Source organism: Entelurus aequoreus, linkage group LG10 (genome assembly GCF_033978785.1).
Source record: "Entelurus aequoreus isolate RoL-2023_Sb linkage group LG10, RoL_Eaeq_v1.1, whole genome shotgun sequence".
In the NCBI taxonomy this organism is placed as follows: Eukaryota; Metazoa; Chordata; class Actinopteri; order Syngnathiformes; family Syngnathidae; genus Entelurus; species Entelurus aequoreus.
The window spans coordinates 72,130,363-72,157,014 of NC_084740.1; the positions used below are offsets into that span (position 1 = coordinate 72,130,363).

At 38.5% G+C, this 26,652-nt stretch overlaps 1 protein-coding gene across 1 annotated transcript; it reads right to left on the reverse strand.

Annotated features, from left to right (window-relative positions):
• Positions 1 to 585: 585 nt before the first annotated feature.
• On the reverse strand, positions 586 to 26,652 carry rftn2 (raftlin family member 2). The gene is made up of 9 exons (XM_062059727.1): positions 26,242 to 26,652; positions 10,506 to 10,686; positions 7,855 to 7,963; positions 6,519 to 6,696; positions 6,220 to 6,438; positions 4,286 to 4,392; positions 4,035 to 4,138; positions 1,729 to 1,810; positions 586 to 1,590 (listed from the first exon to the last, which is right to left on the reverse strand). The coding sequence occupies exons 1-9, from the start codon at positions 26,378 to 26,380 to the stop codon at positions 1,393 to 1,395; spliced, it is 1,317 nt and encodes a 438-aa protein (XP_061915711.1). The 5' UTR covers positions 26,381 to 26,652; the 3' UTR covers positions 586 to 1,392.

Sequence of the window (26,652 nt, forward strand, 5' to 3'; positions counted from 1 at the left end):
TACTAATCAACCCTGGTAAGGCACACCTGTGAAGTGAAAACCATTTCAGGTGACTACCTTTTGAAGCTCATCAAGAGAATGCCAAGAGCAAAGCAGTAATCAGAGCAAAGGGTGGCTATTTTGAAGAAACTAGAATATAAAAGATGAGGTGGCGATTTGTCCAGGGTGTACCTCGCCTTCCGCCCGAATGCAGCTGAGATAGGCTCCAGCATCCCCCGTGACCCCAAAAGGGACAAGCGGTAGAAAATGGATGGATGGATGGATGTTTTTAGTTATTTTACCTTTATTTTAGTTAAGTACATAACCCAATATGTGTTCATTCATAGTTTTGATGCCTTCAGTGACAATCTACAATGTAAATAGTCATGAAAATAAAGAAAACTCATTGAATGAGAAGGTGTGTCCAAACTTTTGGCCTGTGCTGTGATATATATATATATATATATATATATATATATATATATATATATATATATATATATATATATATATATATATATATATATATATATATATATATATATATATATATATATGAACTTCAGATCTTTCCTTTGACATAAAGTTTTCATTTTTTTTCAGTTTTAAGTCAAAGAAAAAGTTTAAACACAAAATATGCAAGATTTTCCTTGCTCAAAAATGGAAATCCATTTAGAAGATCTCGTTTGATGGCTTTAGCTTAGCCATTTCTGGGGGGGTTCCTGGAACTTAACTCCTGGCAAAAGCTACAAGAACAACTGTAGATTAAATTATTGTACAAATTATTGGACCAAAAGTTGGTACATTGAAAAAAAAGACTGTCGGTACCATAAACACAAACATCGTAATACTGTTGAATCGTCATTTCAAGACGAGAACTATGTGGGCAAAAGTATTGGGACAGAAAGTGAAAAGTGAAGAAAATGTGGACCTGTTCCCCTACTTTGTATCTGTAGAACTTTCACTCTTCTTCCAAGACTTTCTACAAGAGTTTGGAGTGTCTGTTGTTTTTTTTAATTCCACCAGACTCGCCCAAGCCTGCCTTGTGCAATGGAAACAGGACAGGAGCCTCGCCCAAACTGTCCCCACAAAAAAGGATGCAATGTTAAGAAGAATTAGTCATCAAATCATGATTTGTGTTGCTATCTTGTTAAAATGTGAGTCTGATGGCGTCCTGTGTTCCAGGAATGTAAACAGGAGTGTTGGAATGTTTCAGGACATCTTTGAGGGTAACAAAAGGGAACCATTGTCACTGTGCAGAAATGATGGGAATGAACCTTCTGGAACAAAAGTCGCCTAAAGCGGTGATCGTCCTCTCATTATGGCTTCTGTTAAAAAAAAAGTGCTTCCACAGTGGAGGAGCAAGGAGTCAGGATCTTCCTCCATCCGGGACCGCCTGAGCATCACACAGGCTCACATGCAGGTGACCTCCGCTTTCCCCTCGTCCGGATCAAAGCCGCCCTCCTCCAGGTGTGACAGAGAACTGGGGAACCCGCCTCCGAATACCGGGAAGCCGCCGATGCCCCCGGCCGCGGGGGAGAGCTCTTCCCTGGGCGCGGCGCTGCTGCCGGACCGGCTCAAGGAGCGACTGGCCACCTCACTGTGCACCACCTGCAGGTACACAGTCATTTTATGTACTCATTGGGGAAAGGTGTAAACACCGCAAATGTCAAAATAGTTTGAAAATCATATGCAGTTCCAACGTACGCCACCAGGGTGCAGTGTAGACCGAAAGTTCCATGTGCTCACCTGGTTCCTGTGGTGTGATGCTGCCTGATTCCTGACTGGTCTCTGAAGAAACACCACCTGCTTGGTGGCAAGATTCCCATCACTGACAGAGAAATTAAGAATTAGTAAGGAGGCACTTTTTACGCTTTATTTATGGAGGTTAAGTCGTGTCTATTATAATTATTTCAAAAATTCAGTTTATGAAAATTCAGTGCATACAAAAAGTTGTGTATTAAAATTCATTGCAGTAAAAAGATCAATGCAGAACCAGTCTGTAAAAATATTCTGTACATAAAAAATTTTGTGCATTAAAAATTGTATAGAACAATTCAGTGCAGAAAAAAACGGTGTAGAACAATTCAGCGCATAGAAAAATCAGTGTAAGAAAATTAAGTGTAAAAAAATCCATTGCATAAAAAAACAGTATAGAACAATTCAGTGCAGGAAAAAAACAGTGTAGAACAATTTAGTGCAGAAAAAATGTATTGCAGAAAAAAGCAATGTAAAAAAATCCACTGCATAAAAAACAGTGTAGAACAATTCAGCACAGAAAAAAATCAGTGTATAAAAATTCAGTGCATAGACTTAGACTTCCTTTTTATTGTCATTCAAATTTGAACTTTACAGTACAGATAAGAACGAAATTTCGTTACATAAGCTCATGGTAGTGCAGGATAAAAAAGCAATAAGGTGCATATATAAATAAATAAATAGGTTACTGTACAGATAAATATATTGCACTTTTTCACATGCATCCACGTTTATGTATGTGTTATATTGTCTTTTTTATTCCAGCGAGTTAATCCATTTTGGGGGGAGTTGAGAGGATAACTATGATGCGTTCAAGAGTCTTACGGCCTGAGGGAAGAAGCTGTTACAGAACTTAATTTTGCTCACAAATATTTAATGACACTGTCAGCATAATTTGATGTTAAAAACTTCAGTTTACAAAATTCAGGTACATAAATTCAGTGTCCAAAAAAAACCTAACTTTCGTAACATCCATCCATTTTCTAACGCGTGTCCCTTTCGTACACAAAGACACAAATTAACCTCCATGCCTATTCACTTGCCACATAACAATTGGTATGTTTACATGCACTAAATGAGTCTGGTTTCTCAAATAATCAGGTTTCTTTTGCTTCCACGTGTGTTTGAGAGGCCGCCAAACCTTTGAAGATGTTTTTCCTGTCATTTCAATATGCAATTTAAACATGTCATAAATGTTACTATAACATTAATATAGCTGCAGAAGTTCAATAATATAGTTGCTCCAATTAAATGAATGTCTAACCACCTACACCTAGTATTGGCTATAATTACATTTTTAGTTGTTTTTATTGTAAACATTCCATAAGGTGGTGCCACATTTACATGCTTTGACAGTGACATCACTATCTTGAATTTGAAAAGTTTAGCATTTTAACAATAAATTAAAAAAAAAAATCCAATAATAAGAATAACATTCTAATCTGTGGCTGCCTGAGGCTGAGCCAATCAATGTCAACGACACTGGATAGCACCTTCTGATCGGTTTGGTGTTATCTAGTGGCCAATAATACTATAGTATTGATATATTTTGTTCAATTAGCCATTTTTGTGCTTTAAAAATGCTTAATTTAGACCAAAAATATGGAATAATGCTTAGAAGAACAACAACTTTTGAGCGTGATGGGAAGACTGTATATGGACATTCTATGGAGGTGAATTTGTGTCTTCTTTTCGACATTAAATTTAAGTAACTGAATTTCTTGCGTTTGAATTTTGTTAACTGATTTTTTGTACATCAAATTAAAAAAACAACAGTGTTTTAAAATTCACTGTATAAAATTCCGGGTATGAAAATTCAATGTATAAAAAATTGTGACACGGGTCTTAAGATAGGATAGACTTTTATTTATCCTAAAATGGGCTTTTTTATGCCCTCTTTTTCCAAGTTCCACATCATGTGACTTCAAACTAGACACCTCATTGGCTGGTTCTGAGTCAGGATCAATTGCTTCAGTCTTAATTTACCGGAAGTGAATCTTGCTTTCTGAAGCAACACATTTTTCGACACTGAATTTTTTTCAATGAAATTTGATGTAAAATAAATTAAATTCACAAAATTCAAACGCAAACAATTCAGTTACATAAATTGAGTGTCAAAAAAGCTTTGGTAATAAAGACACAAATGAACCTCCGTACATTTCATTCTTCTATCATGAAATGAAATATAAATAACGAGCATCAGTGGAAAAGGAGCATTATTATACATTTAAAACCTTTTTTTTGGGTGTATTTGTGTTACGGAGAAGAAAAAAAGGATATGCTGTTTGCACGTTTACCTGTCATGGCGGATGATGGGCGTGGGCAGCACGCACATGAGCAGCCATCCAAACTCAGCCAGTGTGTGAAGGAGGGGCCCGTAGTCGGTTTTCACGTTGGAACCCTGCACAGATGCCACGCCCTCGCTTAAAAATACAAACAATGCACAAACGCGACCTAACTGCGCTCCAACGAACATCACGGCATATCTTAGCAAACTCCATACTCAGCAGAAATCTTGTAATAAAAACATATCGAGTTGTTTTCTGACCTCGATGACGGTCCACTGCTCCACCACGATAGTGTCGTTGGCGGGAGGGGCGGTGCTCTTTTCCTCGTACACGAAAAGGCCCTCCAGCGACCGCGGCACAGGCTCGCCTGAAACGTAATATTACTATTATCATTTTTTCTGCAAAGACTCGAAGCGGACATTTTGACCATAAACCCACAACGCTCTGAGATATCATCATCAGCGTGAAGAAACAGGAAGTGAGACGCTTCTAAATATGAACACAGTGCAGGGTTTGGTCATAATCACAACAGGAAGAGAAACAAAAATCCCTTTTTATTTTAGACATTCCAAATGGTGTCAGAATCACACTCTTCCTTGCCTGTGGACTCTCAGTGTGCACCAACTCATTTTGCACCAGGAAATAAGTCTCTTCTCATTTTGTGTAACCAGACTCTCATGCCAGGACTCTGTTTTTGATCGTGCGCAGACTCTGATTGCAATCGTGCGCAGACTGTCTGCCCCAGCACTGACTCAGTTTGCTATCATGCGCGGCGTTGGTACGAACACTGTTTGCACTCGTAAGCAAACTCAGTTTTTGATCAATTGTGGGCTCCGTTTTGACTTGTGCGCGGACTCAGTTTGCCTGTACCCGGACTCGGTTTGCCTGTACCCGGACTCACGTTGTTTGTGCGCGGACTCGGTTTGCCTGTACCCGGACTCACGTTGCTTGTGCACGGACTCGGTTTGCCTGTACCCGGACTCACGTTGCTTGTGCGCGGACTCGGTTTGCAATCGTGTTCGCACTCGGTTTGCGTTCATCTGCGGACTCAGTTTGCTTGTGCGCAGACTCCGTTTGCTCTTGACTTCATTTGCAATCGCCGCAGACTGCATTTTCCCGTGCCTGGACTCAGTTTGCTTGTGCGCAAACTGTGTTTGCGATCGTGTGCGGACTTAGTTCGGGATCGTGCGTAGACTCAGTTTGCTTTTGACTTCATTTGCAATCGTGCGCAAACTTAGTTTGCATGTGTGCGGACTCTGTTTGCGATCTAATTCGGACTTTGTTTGCATTAACGCGAAGACTCTGATTGGGATCGTGCGCTGACTCAGTTTGTTTTTGACTCCATTTGCAATCGTGTGCAGACTACATTTTCCCATCTGCGGACTCAGTTTGCTCTTGACTCCATCTTCTATCGTGCGCAGACTACTTTTGCCTGTGCCTGGACTCTGTTTGCTTGTGCGCAAACTGTGTTTGGGATTGTGCGCGGACTCAGTTTGCCTTTGATTTCATTTGCAATCGTGTGCAGACTACGTTTGCTTGTGCGCGGACTCTGTTTGCGTTAATGCGCAGAGTCAGTTTGGGATCGTGCACGGACTCTGTCTGCCTGTGCATTGACTTTATTCGCACTCGTGCACGGAGTCAGTTTGCTTGTCACTCCGTTTGCGATCGTGCATAGGACTCCTGTTGCCCAAGCTCTGACTCCATTGGCGCTTGTGCGCAAACTCCATTTGTGCTCCTGTGCTGACTACGTTTGCGCTGACTCTGTTTGCGCTCATAAGAAGACTCGGTTTTCGATCGTGTGCGGGCTATGTTTGTATTTGCTCGTGGAGTCTGTTCGTAATCTTGCGCAGGCTCTGTTTGCCCAAGCCAGGACTCAGTTTGCTCGTGCGCAGACTCTTTTGCTCGTGACTCCGTTTGCGATCGTGTGTGGACTACTACGCTGTCTCAAGTTGCACAAGCGCGAACTCCGGCACTTGGGCGCAGACTTCATTTGTGTGGACTCTGTGCTTGCACAGTGCGCACGTGTCTTTCCATAGCCACGCAACGGGCCAGCAACTCCCCACCTTTCCGATTTAAACGCCTACTGTCTTGCGGAAGTGTGAGCGCAGAGTACGGTTTCTATGCGCACAAATGTTGGCACCGTTTTGACGTCGTAATTCCAACCACAGTGCCACAGGAGCACGAAGACGCTGACCTCTGGGCGTGTCCCAGTAGACGAAGGAATCCACCAGCGACCAGCCTCGGCGGTAGTAGGCTGCCGTCAGCTCCAGCCAGTCGGCCTCCAGGGCGCTGACCACCTGACCCTTCCTGGACACGCGCATAGAGAGCGCCCCCTGGTGGTACTGACAGGCCAACGAGTCCAGAGGGGCACAACCGGGAACCCAGGAGTGGAAGAAGACCAGGAGTCGCATGTCTGGAAAGAAAGAAGGAGTTTGATGCAGATCATTGAAAGAATATTTGAGAAGACGACGTAAAGATGGTGCGTCCACAGACCAGGACTGTAGGTGTTCTCCTCCAGCTCCTTGTCTCCAGGTGGCGTGCGAGGGGGAGACTGCGGCGGCGAGTGACAGCCCCCCTTAGGACTGTGCATCCTACCGCCATTGCTCAGACCGCTCACCTGCTGGAGGACCGAGCCCACGAAGCGAACTCCTCCTCGGGCGCTGCTGTTCACCTTCAGGAGAGACCAAAAAAATAATGGCTTTTTTGCCGATATCCGATATTGTCCAACTCTTGATTACCGATTCCCGATATCAACCGATTCCGATATATACAGTCGTGGAATTAACACATTATCATGCCTAATTATGTTGTGATGCCCCGCTGGATGCATTAAACAATGTAACAAGGTTTTCCAAAATAAAACAACTCAAGTTATGGAAAAAAAATGCCAACATGGCATTGCCATATTTATTATTGAAGTCACAAAGTGCATTATTTTTTTTAACATGCCTCAAAACAGCAGCTTGGAATTTGGGACATGCTTTCCCTGAGAGAACATGAGGAGGTTGAGGTAGGGGATAGCAGGTGGTGTATATTGTAGCGTCCCGGAAGAGTTAGTGCTGCAAGGGGTTCTGGGTATTTGTTCTGTTGTGTTTATGTTGGTTACGGTGTGGATGTTCTCCCGAAATGTGTTTGTCATTCTTGTTTGGTGTGGGTTCACAGTGTGGCGCTTATTTGTAACAGTGTTAAAGTTGTTTATACGGTCACCCTCAGTGTGACCTGTATGGCTGTTGACCACACACACTTGTGTGTGTGAAAAGCCATAGGTATTTTGTGATTGGGCCGGCACGCAAAGGCAGTACCTTTAAGGTTTATTGGCGCTCTGTACTTCTTCTTACGTCCGTGTACACAGCGGCGTTATAAAAAGTCATACATTTTACTTTATGAAACTGATACCGATAATTTCCGATATTACATTTTAAAGCATTTATCGGCCGATAATATAGGCAGCCCGATATTATCGGACATCTCTAAAAAAAACAAACATTCCAGATTGAAATGTGTGCAACGTTTTTTTTGCTTATAGACGCAGCGAAGACAAATTAAGTGCACTACTCAGCTGCAACCAGCAGAGGCGCTGCTGAGTCAGTCTCAACTGAAGAGAAGTTGAGCTACAACGACTTAAATCTCCTATGGAAGCATTATTCTTCCCCTAGGAAACAGGAGTTCAGAACATTCCCTTCTCATAAATATATTCCCTACAAACCATGGGGAATTTACTCAAATGTCTTTGTTCATGTGGACTGCGGACGATTTTCAGTCACGTATGGAGAACATGGCTTGCCTTCAAGAGAAGTTACGCTGACATGACAATTGACGTGAGGCTCACCCTGTCAATGAGCGCTCGAACGGTATCGCCCGTCAGCGAGTCCCCGGGTAGCGGCCACTCCTCCACCCTCAGCATGGGCACGCTGTGACACATGGACGCCGTCTGATGACTGTAAACAACAACAACAAATTCACAGTTTTTAAATCAGATTAATAACACTTTTGAAATTGGATTGATCACGATTAATAATGTTGCGACAAAACTTGTTGTCAACAAAAGTACGACAACATTGCCGCATTGTTTGTTGTCAATGTACTTGTAGCATTCTTGCTAGCTCAAAAACATGTTTGGCTGTAAAACGCTATTTTAAACTTGTTCTTTAATAAGAGGATTAATTGTTGCAATTTATGCAAATTAACTCGGTTTTATTTTAAAGGGGAACCGCACTTCATTCATAATCTATGTGGGACAAGAACATGTCTTTCTTTTTTATGCATTCTAACGCGTAAATAGACGCGAGTAATAGGTAGCTAACAAAGGAGCTGATTTAGATCTAGCTATTCCACCTATAAAGCGCTCTAAAAAACATCCTAAAGCTTCCATCAACGTTTTATATACACGCTGTAAGTATGTATGTAATGTAGTAACATTCATAATAACATATAATATTTACATATTTTGCTAATTTCAAGTATACGGCGGTGGATTGATTTCACAGATGCAAAACAACGTTCAATTTTCCCTTAAGTAACTGCTAATCATAGCAGACTTTATGATAGTACTTTGGGACAAATTATGATTTAGAACATGGGTGTCAATGACCTTTAATTATACGCAGCATTTACTTATAGACCCAATGCAAACAACCTTCTCTAGTCATGGTGAAAAATAAAAAATAAATCCAACCAACACAAAATGTCACACACAACATAGTAAAAACATTTCTAAATTACACCCATTTAAATCCATTACAAAGCAATTGCAAAACACTCTCCACACTTATCCATGTTTTGGTTGCTTGATATTTTTGATTGATTACAAAACATTAAGGAGACGGAAGTTAACAAGGGAGAAGTCCAACTTTCACATTCCTTGCATGGAGTGAGAAAAGAAAGTAAAAATTAACAAAAGAGGAAAATTCACCTGGACAGTAAGGCGGTTTTTGGGATTTTAAAAATGGGACCAATGTGGTCTAAATGATGCAAGACCGGTGATACCACACCACCTTTGCCGCACTCACCCTTTAGAGCAGTGGTCCCCAACCACCGGGCCGCGGCCAAGTACCGGTCCGCGGACCGATTGGTACCGGGCCGCACAAGAAATAAAAACTTTTTTTTTTTTTTTGTGAATTAAATCAACATAAAAACACAATATATACATTATATATATCAATATAGATCAATACAGTCTGCAGGGATACAGTCCGTAAGCACACATGATTGTATTTCTTTATGAAAAACAAACAAACCCCCCCGCCCCCCAGGTCCGTGGGACAAATTTTCAAGCGTTGACCGGTCCGCAGCTACAAAAAGGTTGGGGACCACAGCTTTAGAGCATTGCCGTAACTCCCTGGCACTAAACATGCAGAAAATAGTTATTCTCAGATTTCTCTATGTTTACATTTTCACACTTTGCACTATTTTATTACACTTTATTAAACATTTCTCACATATTCCTTATGTTTACACCTTCATTTTAAGAGCTTATTGTTAAGGGTTCTATGTGATTTTACAATTTTTTATTTATTTTTTTTTACATATTTTTGAGTTTTTTCCATGCTTGTGTTGACACATTTCCTTTCTGCCTTGATAGCTGAGGGATTATAATCAGAGGAAAGTTACATTGGAAATAAAAATGTTTACATTTAATTAGGGCTGCAACTAACGATTAATTTGATAATCGATTAATCTGTCGATTATTACTTCGATTAATAATCGGATAAAAGAGACAAACTACATTTCTATCCTTTCCAGTATTTTATTGAAAAAAAACAGCATACTGGCACCATACTTATTTTGATTATTGTTTCTCAGCTGTTTGTGCATGTTGCAGTTTATAAATAAAGGTTTATTAACAAAACAAAAAAAACAAAAACATTTATTTTCTTTAAAAACAAACAAAACAAAAATTGCCTCTGAGCATAGCATAGATCCAACAAATCGATGACTAAATTAATCGCCAATTATTTTTATAAATCGATTTTAATAGATTTAATCGATTAGTTGTTGCAGCCCTAAATTTAATATATTTTCCTCCTGCTCCTTATTTTCCATAGATCATAAAAATATCAATAATTATCGATATAGACCGATTTAAAACCCTTATATCGTGACACAGTTTTCAGCAATATCGCCCAGCCCTACGAGGCAGAGAAGTTATTGGGGGATTAGTTCTAAAGGAGAAAATGTGTATTTTGGATCTTTTGTGACACCAGTCTTGGGACTTTTATGACAATGCAATAGAAAAAAATGAATGAATGAATGCCAACCAATCGAGTCCTCACGCTATTGGCCGCGGATTCCTGTTGTCAAGTGGCTTTCCAGCCAACAGAAATGAGCGTTTCAGTCAGACAGGCCCTTTACCAGCATGACCTTCTTGCATAGTTCCGCATGAAATATGCAGCTAGCCCCATCAATCATTCATGGAATTACTCGACAGTTTGGCGAGAGCGCACTTTGGTTTGAATTTTTGGAAGTTTCAAGTGAGCCTACCTTAATCTGGGCCGGGCCAGGACGACGCGGTAGAGCAGGCTGAAGGGGAGCGAGCGCGTGCGGCCCACAGACAGGATGATGGGGTGCAGGGCGGTCAGGACGTAGCCTTGCGTGTAGTACGGCTGCAGCGCCTGGGGCAGCTCGGCCAGCGAGGAGACGTACTGCACTGTGGGACGGCTACCTACAACATGGCGGGGTGGAGGACAAGATCCGGGTCAACCAATGCTGTGATAGCGCTAACTGCTGAGCCAGCATTAATAACAACAAACATGACTTTCACACCGCCAGCTGGGTGGCCATCGCAACATATCAAAGCGCATGCAGATGTAGATACAGGCTTGCCCCTAGTTTGCCAAGATACCTGTCACCACGACGTCATTGCCTAATTTGCATATTCTGCTATGATAATAGGATTTTCTTTAAAAAAAACAAAAAACAAAAATGTATACATACATTTAACAACAAATCTGTTATTAATAATTAGTAATAACTAGAGATGTCCGATAATATCGGACTGCCGATAAATGCTTTAAAATGTAATATTGAAAATTATCGGTATCGGTATCAAAATTATCGGTATCTGTTTCAAAAAGTACAATTTATGACTTTCTAAAACGCCGCTCTGTACACGGACGTAAGGAGAAGTACAGAGCGCCAATAAACCTTAAAGGCGCTGCCTTTGCGTGCCGGCCCAGTCACATAATATCTACGGCTTTTCACACACACAAGTGAATGCAAGGCATACTTAGTCAACAGCCATACAGGTCACACTGTTACAAATATGCGCCACACTGTGAACCCACACCAAACAAGAATGACAAACACATTTCAGGAGAACATCCGCACCGAAATAAACAACAACAGAACAAATACCCAGAACCCCTTACAGCACTAACTCTTCCGGGACGCTACAATATACACCCACCCCACTCCAGCAGCACTGAGAGCGGACTCAGCCAAACTACCTCTAAGTCAGGGGTCACCAACGCGGTGCCCGCGGGCACCAGGTAGCCTGTAAGGACCAGATGAGTAGCCCGTTGGCCTGTTCTAAAAATAGCTCAAATAGCAGCACTTACCAGTGAGCTGCCTCTATTTTTTAAATTTTATTTATTTATTTGGTCTCGCTTTGCCCGACATTTTTAATTCTAAGAGAGACAAAACTCAAATAGAATTTGAAAATCCAAGAAAATATTTTAAAGACTTGGTCTTCTTTTGTTTAAATAAATTCATTATTTTTTTTACTTTGCTTCTTATAACTTTCAGAAAGACAATTTTAGAGAAAAAATACAACCTTAGAAATGATTTTAGGATTTTTAAACACATATACCTTTTTACCTGTTAAATTCCTTCCTCTTCTTTCCTGACAATTTAAATCAATGTTCAAGTAAATTAATTTTTTTTATTGTAAAGAATAATAAATACATTTTAATAAAATTTTTCATTTTAGCTTCTGTTTTTTCAACGAAGAATATTTGTGAACTATTTCTTCAAACTTATTATGATTAAAATTCAAAAAAATTACTCTGGCAAATCTAGAAAATCTGTGGAATCAAATTTAAATCTTATTTCAAAGTCTTTTGAATTTCTTTTAAAATTTTTGTTCTGGAAAATCTAGAAGAAATAATGATTTGTCTTTGTTAGAAATATAGCTTGGTCCAATTTGTTATATATTCTAACAAAGTGTATATTGGATTTTAACCTATTTAAAACATGTCATCAAAATTCTAAAATTAATCTTGATCAGGAAAAATTACTAATGATGTTCCATAAATTATTTTTTTAATTTTTTCAAAAAGATTCAAATTAGCTAGTTTTTCTCTTCTTTTTTTCGGTTGAATTTTGAATTTTAAAGAGTCGAAATTGAAGATAAACTATGTTTCAAAATTTAATTGTCATTTTTTTCGTGTTTTCTCCTCTTTTAAACCGTTCAATTAAGTGTAAATATCATTTATTATTAATAATAACATAGAGTTAAAGGTAAATTGAGCAAATTGGCTATTTCTGGCAATTTATTTAAGTGTGTATCAAACTGGTAGCCCTTCGCATTAATCAGTACCCAAGAAGTAGCTCTTGGTTTCAAAAAGGTTGGTGACCCCTGCTCTAAGTAATGTTGCAATGTTCAAAGCCAACAAAGCAATTGACTTGAAGTAAGGCCAAAAATGCGCTAGCTAAGCTTAATGCTAATATAGATCGGCTTTGCACGAGCGATTTTACGTACGTGGTAATTTCAACACCTCCAAACTTGTTATGAAAACTACAACTCGGTTGCACGTTACAAACAGCTGCAGCGAATTAATTACAATACTTACAGTATTAACACTTTTTAGGGTGTAACAAAATACTAGATTTAGGAGTAAACCATCTTACTTTAATACTATCTCTGACAGGGTAAACTAACTTTCAATAAGCAGAAAAGGAAACTTTTTTCGGGAATTCTTAAAACCCATTGTTAAAAAAAACATAGAATCCGTTCGATTAATTTATCGACGATTAATCAAAACTGTTGTTTGTTGAAATTGCGATTTGATTGCTAAGGTGCTAACGTTAGCTCTGTCCATGACCACACCTCAGTATAAACTTGCAACTTTCCTCCAAGCTGTGGTCAGTGAAAGCCTTACAGAAGACTCCGCCTTAAAAAGTATGTCAAACAGCTCCGCCCCCTTTTGAGCTCTTGAGCAGCCCGGTGGACAGCTGTGAGACCAGCGGAACCCCAATGAACCCAGTCAAGTCGCAGCCGGGCAAACACTTTACTGGCATTCCTGCGGGGACCGACGCCCCGCCCTGCTTGCCTTGCTGTGCGGATACACAACAACAACAACAACACAACATAACATTCCACAGCTGCACACCGGACACACAAGTCACTTTTACGACGACTCTCGTTACACTTTAGCACAAAACCGTGGAATACTTGTCTCAAATCGAAACAAGGCCGCGTTCAATGTGTCCCCTGAGGACCATACACACACACACACACACGCACGCAAACACACACACACACACACAGTGTTATGAGGAGCAACACCCCCTCCCATCCTGCTGCCACTGGCTCTGTCAAAGCACACTGAGGCCTCTGTTCAGGGCTGTGAAGGAGCAACAAAAAGCGACGGCGGACAAAATAAAAGCACTGACGGAATAGCAAAGAGGCGGAAAAGAAACGGAGGTTCGGAAGAAACAAGAGGCGTCTCATTATGCCGTGACGGATCGGCCGCGGAGACGGGGGCGGGAGGGTGTTTTAGAGCAAAGTGGATTTTATGAGTCCATTAGTGAACGGGAGAGTTTTAGGAAGGAGTGAGGAGGAGAGATCTGCCCGGCAACCAGCAGATCGGGTAACAAGGGAAGTGTTAGCAAAAGTTGCGCCACGCTAGCAACCGCAAATCAGATTAAAATGGATTCATAATGTAGATATTTACATACACATTTTACACACAGTAGCATTAAACACCAAGTTATTACTTTTCTTTTGTCAGATGCTGAAAAAATTGGTTTGCTAATGCAATTTAGACTATTACGTCAAATCTGCCCGGCAACAAGTGTGACAATGTAATGTTAGCAATAATGGTATCAGGGGGCTAATACACAACGCTAACATCTAGAGATGTCCGATAATGGCTTTTTTGCCGATATATTCCAATATTGTCCAACTCTTAATCACCGATACCGATACAGATATATACAGTCGTGGAATTAACACATTATTATGCCTAATTTTGTTGTGATGCCCCCGCTGGATGCATTAAACAATGTAACAAGGTTTTTCCAAAATCAATCAAGTTATGGAAAAAAATGCCAACATGGCACTGCCATATTTATTATTGAAGTCACAAAGTGCATTATTTTTTTAAACATGCCTCAAAACAGCAGCTTGGAATTTGGGACATGCATGAGGAGGTTCGGGTCGGGGCGGGGGCGGGGGTGTATATTGTAGCGTCCCGAAAGAGTTAGTGCTGCAAGGGATTCTGGGTATTTGTTTATGTTGTGTTACGGTGCGGATGTTCTCCCGAAATGTGTTTGTCATTCTTGTTTGGTGTGGGTTCACAGTGTGGCGCATATTTGTAACAGTGTTAAAGTTGTTTATACGGCCACCCTCAATGTGACCTGTATGGCTGTTGACCAAGTATGCCTTGCATTCACTTGTGTGTGTGAAAAGCCGTAGATATTATGTGACTATTATGTGACTATTATGTGAAACTAAGACCGATAATTTTGAAACTGATACCGATAATTTCCGATTATTACATTTTAAAGCATTTATCGGCCGATAATATCGGCAGTCCGATATTATCAGACATCTCTACTAACATCCCATTATTACTATTGGACGTAATGCGATTGAGCTATTTGTTTATGTTAGTTTGGCCCGTTAGCATGAACGGAACGTTACCGTTTTTTTAATTAATGTGGTCATAAATCTAAATGTTGGACATTTGTTTTTGTCAGGGTACTTGTTTGGAAGCAATGATGTAAATAAAACATCATCTAGCCCCTACCCACCCCTGCCACAAATAGATTGCAGTCCTGTTGGAAACACTCAAATTAAGTCGTAACTTTTCACGGTAATAAAGTCGTACATTTTTAACGAAAAAAATGATTTTGCGGGACCTGTCAACTTTGCTACTTTACTCTTAAAACATTGCAATATTTTTGTAGTAGTACATTGACTTTTGTCCCACGTGAGTGTATTATTTTTTTACAACGTACAGTTCTGCAAGTTGGTGTTTGTCGTCGATAAAAGGTCGATTACGTCACGTTTACGGTGCATTTTCGTGCATGAACGCAATGGTAACGTTTTAGGTAATTTGTAGCAATGCTAGCAAAGTTACATAATTGCAGTACATCACGTGTTTACACTTGCACAGTTCAACATGTCGGAAAAGGATTTGAGTTACATGCTAAAAGTATCTGCATGCTCATGGTTGCTAGCACACGATGCTAACATCGCTTCCAGCAACAATCATTTTTTTTGTACATTTATTTGGTCACAAATCCAAATATTGAAGGAATACATTCATAACTCAATAAGAAATCTTCCTGTCAACAAGCATTTCTACAAGCAAAAGTTACTAATTGAAGCGTTTGCAGCGACCATGGCTCTGCGCTACATGCTAACATGCTAAAACCACAATGCTAACATACCACTTCTAGTCATTTAGCGAACGTTATTTTTAAACAGTTTTTTCAAATCCGTCTTGGTAGTTTGTATAACACAATGCCAACATGATAAAATCACTTAACAAAATTGTACACAATTGAATGGTAATCAAATGTACTGTATATTCTTGTTAGGTTAGCTTGTAAACCTGCTAACACTAGCATTAGTTGACGAAACATTTAGTTATCCTTCTTACTTTATTTGGTCAGGTAGCTAATGCTAAATCAATCAATGTTTATTTATATAGCCCTAAATCACAAGTGTTTCAAAGGGCTGCACAAGCCACAACAACATCCTCGGTTCAGATCCCACATCAGGGCAAGGAAAAACCTCAACCCAGTGGGATGACAATGGGAAACCTTGGAGAGGACCGCAGATGTGGGTGACCCCCACTAACATAATAGTGAGAGTCCAGTCCATAGTGGATCTAACATAATAGTGAGAGTCCAGTCCATAGTGGATCTAACACAATAGTGAGAGTTCAGTCCATAGTGGATCTAACATAATAGTGAGAGTCCAGTCCATAGTGGATCTAACATAATAGTGAGAGTCCTGTCCATAGTGGATCTAACATAATAGTGAGAGTCCAGTCCATAATGGATCTAACATAATAGTGAGAGTCCAGTCCATAGTGGATTTTACATAATAGTGAGAGTCCAGTCCATAGTGGATCTAACATTATAGTGTGAGAGTCCAGTCCATAGTGGATCTAACATAATAGTGTGAGAGTCCAGTCCATAGTGGATCTAACATAATAGTGAGAGTCCAGTCCATAGTGGATCTAACATAATAGTGTGAGAGTCCAGTCCATAGTGGATCTAACATAATAGTGAGAGTCCAGTCCATAGTGGATCTAACATAATAGTGCGAGAGTCCAGTCCATAGTGGATCTAACATAATAGTGTGAGAGTCCAGTCCATAGTGGATCTAACATAATAGTGAGAGTCCAGTCCATAGTGTATCTAACATAATAGTGTGAGAGTCCAGTCCATAGTGGGTCTAACATAATAGTGTGAGAGTCCAGTCCATAGTGGATCTAACATAATAGTGAGAGTCCAGTCCATAGTGGATCTAACATAATAGTGAGAGTCCAGTCCATAGTGGATCCAACATAATAGTGAAAGTTCAGTCCATAGTGGATCCAACATAATAGTGAGAGTCCAGTCCATAGTGGATCTAACATAATAGTAAGATTCCAGTACATAGTGGATCTAACATAATAGTGAGAGTCCAGTCCATAGTGGATCTAACATAATAGTGAGAGTCCAGTCCATAGTGGGGCCAGCAGGAGACCATCCGGTTACTATGCTAAACCGTGCTAATTTGCCAATTTACACGACAACGCGACATTATCTCGCCATCAGACTCTCGCAAACGCCGCTGGGCGGGGGCGGGCGTCCACGTGTGCGACTTCCTTTGCCAGATTTAATAAATCAAAACCCCAACTTTAATCTGAAATAATCCAGATGAGCAGATTAAAAAGAGATTATAGAAAACTGCACTCATCACTGGAAATGATGACAGACACACACGTATTTTCATAAATGGGACAGTGGACAATGGCCGTCATCTACAGCATAAATCTGACTTTTATTTTTAGTTTGTGGTGTTTTGTGTTATGAGTGTTTGTTTGTGGAGTGTGAATAAAGGGCGACACACTTCAGTAGTCATGTGTTGTCTGGCTCCTCTTTTCCCTGTTTATTCTTCGTCTACGAGACTATTATTGTTTTCCCCCGTAAACTTTTGAGTCACCGCTATTATGGGCAAGAACAACACACACTTTGTCTCACTCACTACAGAGACTTTTTAGAAGAGGTCAAATTTGCACACAAAAAAACCATCTCAACGTACCCAAACTGGAATAGGTTTAGCATTTTTGGATACTTCTGTAAAACATAGAGGCAGACGTAAAATTGATGTTTTATTTGCATATAAGAGTAATACAAAAAGAACAATTAGTATTGGATTTTCCCCTTGAAAATGTTATTTTCTTATTTTTCATTATAAAAATACCACATTTCCAGGAATTTCACATATTCTAGGATTGTTTGTACCATGCAAACTGATTGAATTTTTTTTTCAAAAGTCCACATTTCTCAACTGATACAAACCATTCCACCAATCAAGGCTACCGTATTTTTCGGAGTATAAGTCGCTCAGGAGTATAAGTCTCACCGGCCGAAAATGCATAATAAAGAAGGAAAAAAACATCTATAAGTCGCACTGGAGTATAAGTCGCATTTTTGGGGGAAATGTATTTGATAAAAGCCAACACCATGAATAGACATTTGAAAGGCAATTTAAAATAAATAAAGAATAGTGAACAACAGGCTGAATAAGTGTACGTTATATGAGGCATAAATAACCAACTGAGAACGTGCCTGGTATGTTAACGTGACATATTATGGTAAGAGTCATTCAAATAACTATAACATATATAACATGCTATACGTTTACCAAACAATCTGTCACTCCTAATCGCTAAATCCCATGAAATCTTATACGTCTAGTCTCTTACATGAATGAGCTAAATAATAGTATTTGATATTTTACGGTAATGTGTTAATAATTTCACACATAAGTCGCTCCTGAGTATAAGTCACACCCACTATGAAAAAAACTGCGACTTATAGTCCGAAAAATACGGTATTTATTTTTCATGTCAAAATATTCCTGTTTTTTACCGGATTTCCCACTTCTCCATAACACTTATTCCATATTAAGATGCACATTTCCAAACCAACTCAAAAAATTCCAAAGTCAAAATTAAAGATGTCCGATAATATCGGCCGATAATTGCTTTAAAATGTAATATCGGAAATTATCGGTATCGGTTTAAAGAAGTAAAAGTAATTACTTTTTAAAACGCCGCTGCACGGAGCGGCGAAAGTATAGTATTTCCCATAGTTGTAGTGGGTATTAGGATTATCTCAGGGAGAGCATGTCCCAAATTCCAAGCTGTTGTTTTGAGGCATGTTAAAAAAAAAAAAAAGCACTTTGTGACTTCAATAATAAATATGGCAGTGTCATGTTGGCATTTTTTTCCATAACTTGAGTTGATTTATTTTGAAAAACCTTGTTACATTGTTTAATGCATACAGCAGGGCATCACAACAAAATTAGGCATAATAATGTGTTAATTCCACGACTGCATATATCGGTATCGGTTGATATCGGAATCTGTAACTAAGAGTTGGACAATATCGGAAAATCGGATATCGGCAAAACAGCCATTATCGGACATCTCTAATTAAAATGAATCGCGATTCTTACTCGTAACAATTCTTAATCAATAAAAATCGATTTAAATTTTTTTAAATTATTTATCTATTTATTTTTTTAATCTGTCCTGTCCAGTCACTCAGACAAATCATATTGTTGATGTAGATGATCATATCTGCTGTAAATATTTACTTTAGAAAAGAAAATGTTGGATTCATAGCCCTACTGGGTAGTGTGCGAATTGTTAGCATGTCGGTTCAAAATCGACTTTTCATCATTTAAACCAAATTTCAACTGAAATTGCTTTTTCTAGTTTTAAATATCTTCTTTTTTTTTTTTTTATAAAAAAAAAATTATAGTCAACAAATCTATTCAGTTTTTAAAAAAAAATAAAACAAAGTCGAACTGCTGGGTGCCATCCATGCAAATAAACACTCGAAAAAAATCAAAAATAACCCCAAAAAAATATAGAAACTTTAAAAATATATACGTTCAGGGGTGTCCAAACCTTTTTCCATTGAGCACACTGAAAAATCCAAGCATGCGGCGGCCACTTTGATATTTTTCGTTTTCAAAACCAATACAATGTATAAATTTTTTTTCAACCTTTAGGGCTCCCCTCAGGTTTGGTCCTGGGGACCCGGAAGGGTCTCAGCCATTTAAAAAAATAAAAATAAAGTCATATTATTTATTACTATTTAACGCTTAAATATCTAGATCAGCTTCAGGTCTATCTGTCAATATAAAGTAAAAAAAATAAATAAAGTTTTATGCCCTTTTTGTAAAAAACAACAACATGATTTTTATGGCAAAGCACAAAATATGCAATATTTCCCCCCTAACTTTAAGGGAAATATTTGATGTGCGTTAATTAGAACCCTAAATAAGTCAATAATTCATAACATTGATTTTAATTCATCATCATTTTTTGAACAATGACAGTTTTTTTTAAATGATTGGGCATCACTCATAAAAGTGTTAAAAATAATCATTCCAATAATTTTTCAACCATTTTTAAATTATTTTTATTTTTATTTTGTTTGTTTGTTTTATGCCCTTTTTTTTCAAACCTTTTTTTTTTTTAAATGGCAAACTCTAAATATTGAAATATTTGATGTGAAGTAATTGGAGCCTTGAATAGGTCAATCATTCCTAACATTGATTTTGATTCGATATTACTTTTAAATAAAAAAACAACCCAAGAAAATGACTACAGTACAACATTTCACTATCTATTGATATAATCCCATATATTTAATATTGTTTTTTAAAATTATTTTATTACCAAATACTTCAGTGTACGTTTAACTAAATATAGCAGGAGACGTCTTTCTGACCTGGATCTTCTCGCTGCGTTGAAGCTACGTTTCTAGGACACTGTCAAATTTGTCTAACGCTTGAATGTGGACATGGAGCAATTAGCGCCCCCCGCCCCCGCTCGCTCCTAACTCCCAGAGCTCCCAGTAACCCCATTCTATACGTCATACTGAGGGGAAACAAGAGCACGTCAAAGCGAAGGCGCCTCATGGCTTGGACTGCACTTTATTGACAAGAACGTCAACATCAGTCATGTGATGGCATGATTTTTACGTGACGTGCCTGAAGAAAACGGACATGTTGTCATTTTTTCCTGCCTGGGAAGCCACCTGAGTCGCTCTCAGCTTGTGTAGCATCAAATAGCTTTTTCATGCTGCGTCCAAACTGGACTAGAACTCCGGTAAAACAAACAACGTGACAAAATGTAATATGGTCACAAATGGATAATAAACACATTATAATGGGACTGTCTGAGTGTAGCTTGTTGTTGCAACTCTGTAGAGTAGATGGCGGCATGGCTGGCCTGCCAGAGAGTCAGAAGACATAGCAGGACAAATACGTTTTGCCAACTTAGTGGCTTTGTCGCCATATTTAGAGACTATTCAGACTCTCTTTATAAAAAAAGCGACGAGCGATCTTATCGGACACTTTTAGAGACTCTAACACAGTGGTTCTTAACCTGGGTTCGATCGAACCCTAGGGGTTCGGTGAGTCGGCCTCAGGGGTTCGGCAGAGGTCAAGACACACCCGACTCATCGTGTAAATAACAACTTTTCCCTATCGGCGTATTATGGATACCCCCAAACAATGTTCCCTCTAATTTTCCATAAGCGTGAGCAAACGCAAAAACTCCTTGAGCATTCAGTGGAGCCCATGTGAGCAACATCAGACGTGCACATGAACTGTGGTCACACCAGTCCCAAACCTGACTAAATAACAAGTTCAATGTTTTATTATTATAATCAAATGACAGCAGTCATTTCCATGAGATTATTTTCTAATATAAGTGTTTTGGCCCACTTACAATGACAATAACAAAACATATTGTTTTTTCAGGAGCTGTGTACTATTATTGTATGTCTGGGTGGGGGTCCTGCTTTGGAAATAATTTGTACCCTTTCAGATATTGCATTTAGTTCCCACTTAAACATTCACATGTTGCACAATGAGATGTAAACATGGGATCATGTGTACATTCCTGTAACTTTCTGTTTGTAAAATATATCTTTATTAGTATTTCTTTAATATAATAACATACATTAATGATTCATATTTATAAATTAAGATTAAATTAAGAATTTTAATTTTTTCACTAAAGAAGGGTTCGGTGAATAAGCATATGAAGCTGGTGGGGTTCGGTACCTCCTACAAGGTTAAGAACCACTGCTAACATGAAAGCATGTATCGCTCTACTCAACGAGCAGCGGGTGCTTTTCATTTGTATTTCTAAGCATATTTATGGCAAATTGTTAGGGGTGCTCCAAAAAGTTGTTTTACGTCTTATTTATTTCAACAACAAAAAAAAAATTGCAAAAAAAATAATGCAAATAAAACCTTTTTATTTTTGAATAATCTGTTTAAAAACATTTTTTTGAGGCTATTTCCGCGCTTACTTGTTGCACGTTTACGTCATAGGTCAACAACCAATTGGATCTTTTGCAACCTGTTTCGAAAATGTTTTATGATCATTTTCATTGTATTGCAAGAATCGGTTTGAATCGAGAATCGATCCTTAATCGAATCGTCACCCCAAGAATCGTAACTGAATCGCAAGTTGTTGTAAGAGTTCCATCTCCACAAATGATGCAGATCAGACAATGACATTGTTTCGCGCCAACTCCGCCCCCACACGACCCACTGCCCAAACTAGATTGCAGTCCTGTAGGGAAAACTCAAAATAAGTTGTAACTAGGGTCGTCCCGATACCAAAATAAAGGGGACCACAAAAAACGGAACATCTTACAATACATTAAACATATGTTTCTTATTGCAATCAAAGAAAAATGTTGCCCTCAAATAAAATAGTGAACATACTAGACAACTTCTCTTTTAGTAGTAAGTAAACAAACATCCATCCATCCATTTTCTACCGCTTGTCCCTTTTGGGGCAGCGAGGGGTGCTGGAGCCTATCTCAGCTAAAAGGCTCCTAATTTGTCTGCTGACGTATGCAGTAACATATTGTCATTTTCCATTCTATTATTTTGTCAATTATTAATTAGTAATTTACTGTATTTTTCAGACTCTAAATCGCAAGTTTCTCTTCATTCTCTAGCGGGTGACTTTTCAAATGATGCTACATATTATGTAATGCTACTTTTTGTAGCAACGCTTTTGCCCCACACTTGACAAATTACGGTTGTCTGTTCGACATCTTCCCGCTTGAAGCCAAACCACCGCCAGACGATGGACCCCCTGCTGTTTTTCTTGGGAATTAACTCTTCCTTCATTTGTTACCAGATTCACACCTTCTTTCTCTCGTATTACCACTCGCACCACAGCTAACGTTACCCATGCCGGGCGTATACGTATGTGACGTATGTAAGAAGGTGCGCTTGTTTTATGTCTCTGTGAGAAGGAGAGACGAGAAAGAGTGAGAAGAGCCTGTAGTGTAATGCCCGCAGCTAAAAGCAACTGCGTGAGAACGTATACTCGAATATCACGATATAGTCATTTTCTATATCGCACAGAGACAAACCCGCGATATATCGAGTATATGGATATATCGCCCAGCCCTAGGAAGAAGCAGATCCTATTCAAACTGTGCTGGAAACAATACACACATTAGGTGTCTGAATTCATCAATTGTAATTATTTGCGTTTTTCTGTATTTTGGACCATAAATCACGAGTTTTGCGACTTAAAACATTTTTTTTTTTACATATTAGCAGTGTGTGCTCACGATCGTATCCGGTTTATGACCGAATCACCATTTTCTTTCCAAATAGGTCACATGGTCACCAGACGAGTGCATGAAGGGATTAACCCCGAGGGAAAAAAATCACAACGTTCCACTCAGATTATCATTAAATTTCATATATAGTGATAGCTAGTAGTGGTCGTCAATGAAGGTGTGTGAGTTACTACTACAACTACTACGAAGTAGTAGTAACCTAGGGGAGGGAAAACCTTCCCTGACCTATTTCTCCATAGGCTGAAAGAAGAAGGAGCCTGTTGCTGGGAAGAATGCTAACATTAAAGCAAGGATGCTAACAGTGTCAAACACCAGAACAACAACATAAAACAATAGTATGTTTGGGGAACCATGGCGCGATTAGGAAGAACCCTGTGTTGATTTCCCTGACTGATCATCAAAAAATGTATTACAGAGAGAAAAAAATACAATAAATATTATGAAATATGAATATAATTTTAAAACAATTTTCCCCATACTGCAATTAAAAACAAAATATTGTACAATCTTAATAAATTATATTTGTATTCCATTATTTAGCAACACTAGCATAGCTGACATCACAGTCACTTTTTAAAGCGAAGAAAAAAAAAACCCTACTATATATGACTGGTGGATGCTTGTTATTCCAAGATGTGTAGCGAAGCCTGTCTTTCAAATGGGCTGCTTGCGGATGCCTAGAGGTCGCAAACTTTATAGTTTGTTTCAAGCCTTATATCCCGTCGTATTCTGTCATAACATGACTGCAAATTGTTAGCCGCTTTTCTTAGACTGCTTTCATGTTTGTGTGGACGAGACAGCGGTGAGTGACACGCCTGAACAGCAAACTAGATACCGACAAGCAGGATTTATTCAACATAATTAGTCATTGTGAAAAATATAGACACTTTAAAAATATATATGTTCAGGGGTGTCCAAACTTTTTTCTCCATTGAGGGGCCACACACTGAAAAATCAAAGTATGTGGTGGCCATTTTGATATTTTTAATTTTCAATACCAATACCATGAATAGATTTTTTTTCAACCTTTAGGGCTCCCCTCAGGTTTGGTTCTGGGGACCCGTAAGGGTCTCAGTCATAACTGTTTTTTTTAAAATAAGTTATATAATTTATTACTATTTAACACTTAAATATCTAGATCAGCTTCAGGTCTATCTGTCGATATAAAGTAAAAAAATATATTAATACATTTTTAATACCGTATTTTTCGGAGTATAAGTCGCTCCGGAGTATAAGTCGCACCGGCCGAAAATGCATAATAAAGAAGGAAAAAAACATATTTAAGTCGCACTCTTATACGTCTAGTCTCTTACGTGAATGAGCTAAATAATATTATTTGATATTTTACGGTAATGTGTTAATAATTTCACACATAAGTCGCTCCTGAGTATAAGTCGCACCCCCGGCCAAACTATGAAAAAAACTGCGACTTATAGTCCGAAAAATACGGTAAATTATTTTTCATGCCCTTTTTGTCAAGGAAACCCCTGATTTTTATGACGAAGCACAAAAATATGCAATATTTCCCCCCTACATTTTTTTAAGTCCTCGGCTCAGATCCCACATGTGAGTTATTTGGAGCCCTAAATAAGTCAATAATTCATAACAACATTGATTTTAAATCATTATCCTTCTATGAACAATAACAGTTTTTAAAAATAAAATCCCACTAAAATTATTGGGCATCCAAAAGGGCCACACTCATAAAAGTGTTAAAAATAATCATAATCACCCTTTTTTTTTTTTAAATGATTTTTTTTTACTTTTTTGTTTTATGCCCTTTTGGTAAAAAAAATTATGTTTTTTTATATGGCAAACACACACAATATGCAATATTTCCCCCCTATTTTTTTTAAGTGGAATATTTGGTGTGAGTTAATTGGAGCCCTAAATAAGTCAATAATTCATAACAACGTTGATTCATTATCATTTCTTGAACAATGACAGTTTAAAAAAAGAAAAGAAATTCCACTAACAATTTTGGGCATCCAAAAGGGCCACGCTCATAAAAGTATTAAAAATAATCGTACTTTTTTAAAAATTTCAACTTTTTTCAATGATTTTTTTTTAACTTGTCTGTTTTATGCCCTTGTTGTCAAAGAAAACGTTTTTTTTTATATATGGCAAACACAAAATATTTAATATTTTCCCCAGATAATATTTCAAAATGGAATATTTGATGTGAATTAATTGGAGCCTTAAATAGGTCAATAATTCATAACAACATCGATTTTGATTCATTATTATTTTTTGAGCAATGAGTTTAAAAGAACAGCCTAAGTATTTGTTTATTAGCATCAACGTCGCAACTTTCTCTTGTTACATTTCACCTGATTGCTCTTTTATTCCACTTTTTAATGTTAAAAATTATAATTTTTTATTTAATAGTGTTTTTAGAATGTGCCATGCGCCGTTAAAAAATTAGCTGCGGGCCATAAATGGGCCCCTGGCCACAATTTGGACACGTCTGCTTTAAGCCACTGATGGTAACGTAACATAGGTGGCTGAGTTTTTGTTTTATATTTGAAAAATTTAACTTAGAGCTACAGCCTTTTAGTTAGGTATTTTTACAAAGTCGTGTAGTGCACTAAAAATTATTATAATGATAAAATTAGTTAGGTTGGAAGTATTCCAAGAGCTTGTATTTAAGCATAAAAATATAGTGTTTTGTGGCAAAAAAAGCACAGATTTTTTCAAATTCATTTTCAATGCGTTCCTGAATTAATGTTAGAAATGATTTAATGTTTTTCAGTATCAAATGGGAATTAAAGGATTTAATTTTGTCAATAAAGTTGATCTATATTTATTTGTTTTCTTTCATGTTAATAAGGACACAATGTTATGCAGAGGTGTACTTATAACAGTTTTATAGACAAATGACACCATTTATAGTTGCAGCAAAGCTAAAAAAGTGTGGCTGCAGAACAAATGTTTTAAATAATATTTAGTGCCGATGTAAAAATGCTACTGTGTGATTCTGTAATAGATGCCTGGTACTCTCTGAAGTTGAGTGAATAAACACCCCCTGCTTCTGTATGAGGACCATGTTATTTATGGACACCACAAAGAAACTCTTGAAAGATGATTTTTTTATTTTTTTCAAAGTTTGGAGTAAAAAGTGACAAGCAAATACCTTCCAAGCTGAAGTCCAACAGGACATAATCGTAGACGGTCTCGGTTTTAGTCTCCACTTGAGGTCTTTTTAGCGTGGAGTAGATCTTCCCGGGGCTGCTGTCCTCCGGGTCCTCCAGCTTCCTCAAGCCGCAGCCCATGGCCTCAGTGGCGGGCAGAGAGCACCGGAGGAGCCGCTCACAAAAAAAAAACAACGAAACAAACCTTAAGCTTCCACCCGCCGTCTCCCGGGGGGTGTCTCACTTCTGACGGGATGAGTTCATCCTCACACACGCTGGTGGTCCTCCAACGGGGCTATTGGACAATAGAGGCGGAACAAAAGAGCGCTTAAGTCGGTGCTGAAAGACTTGTTGTCCCGCTGTGTGGAGGAGGAGTAGCGTGCTCTTGCCTTGGAGGAAAACTTTCCCACGCA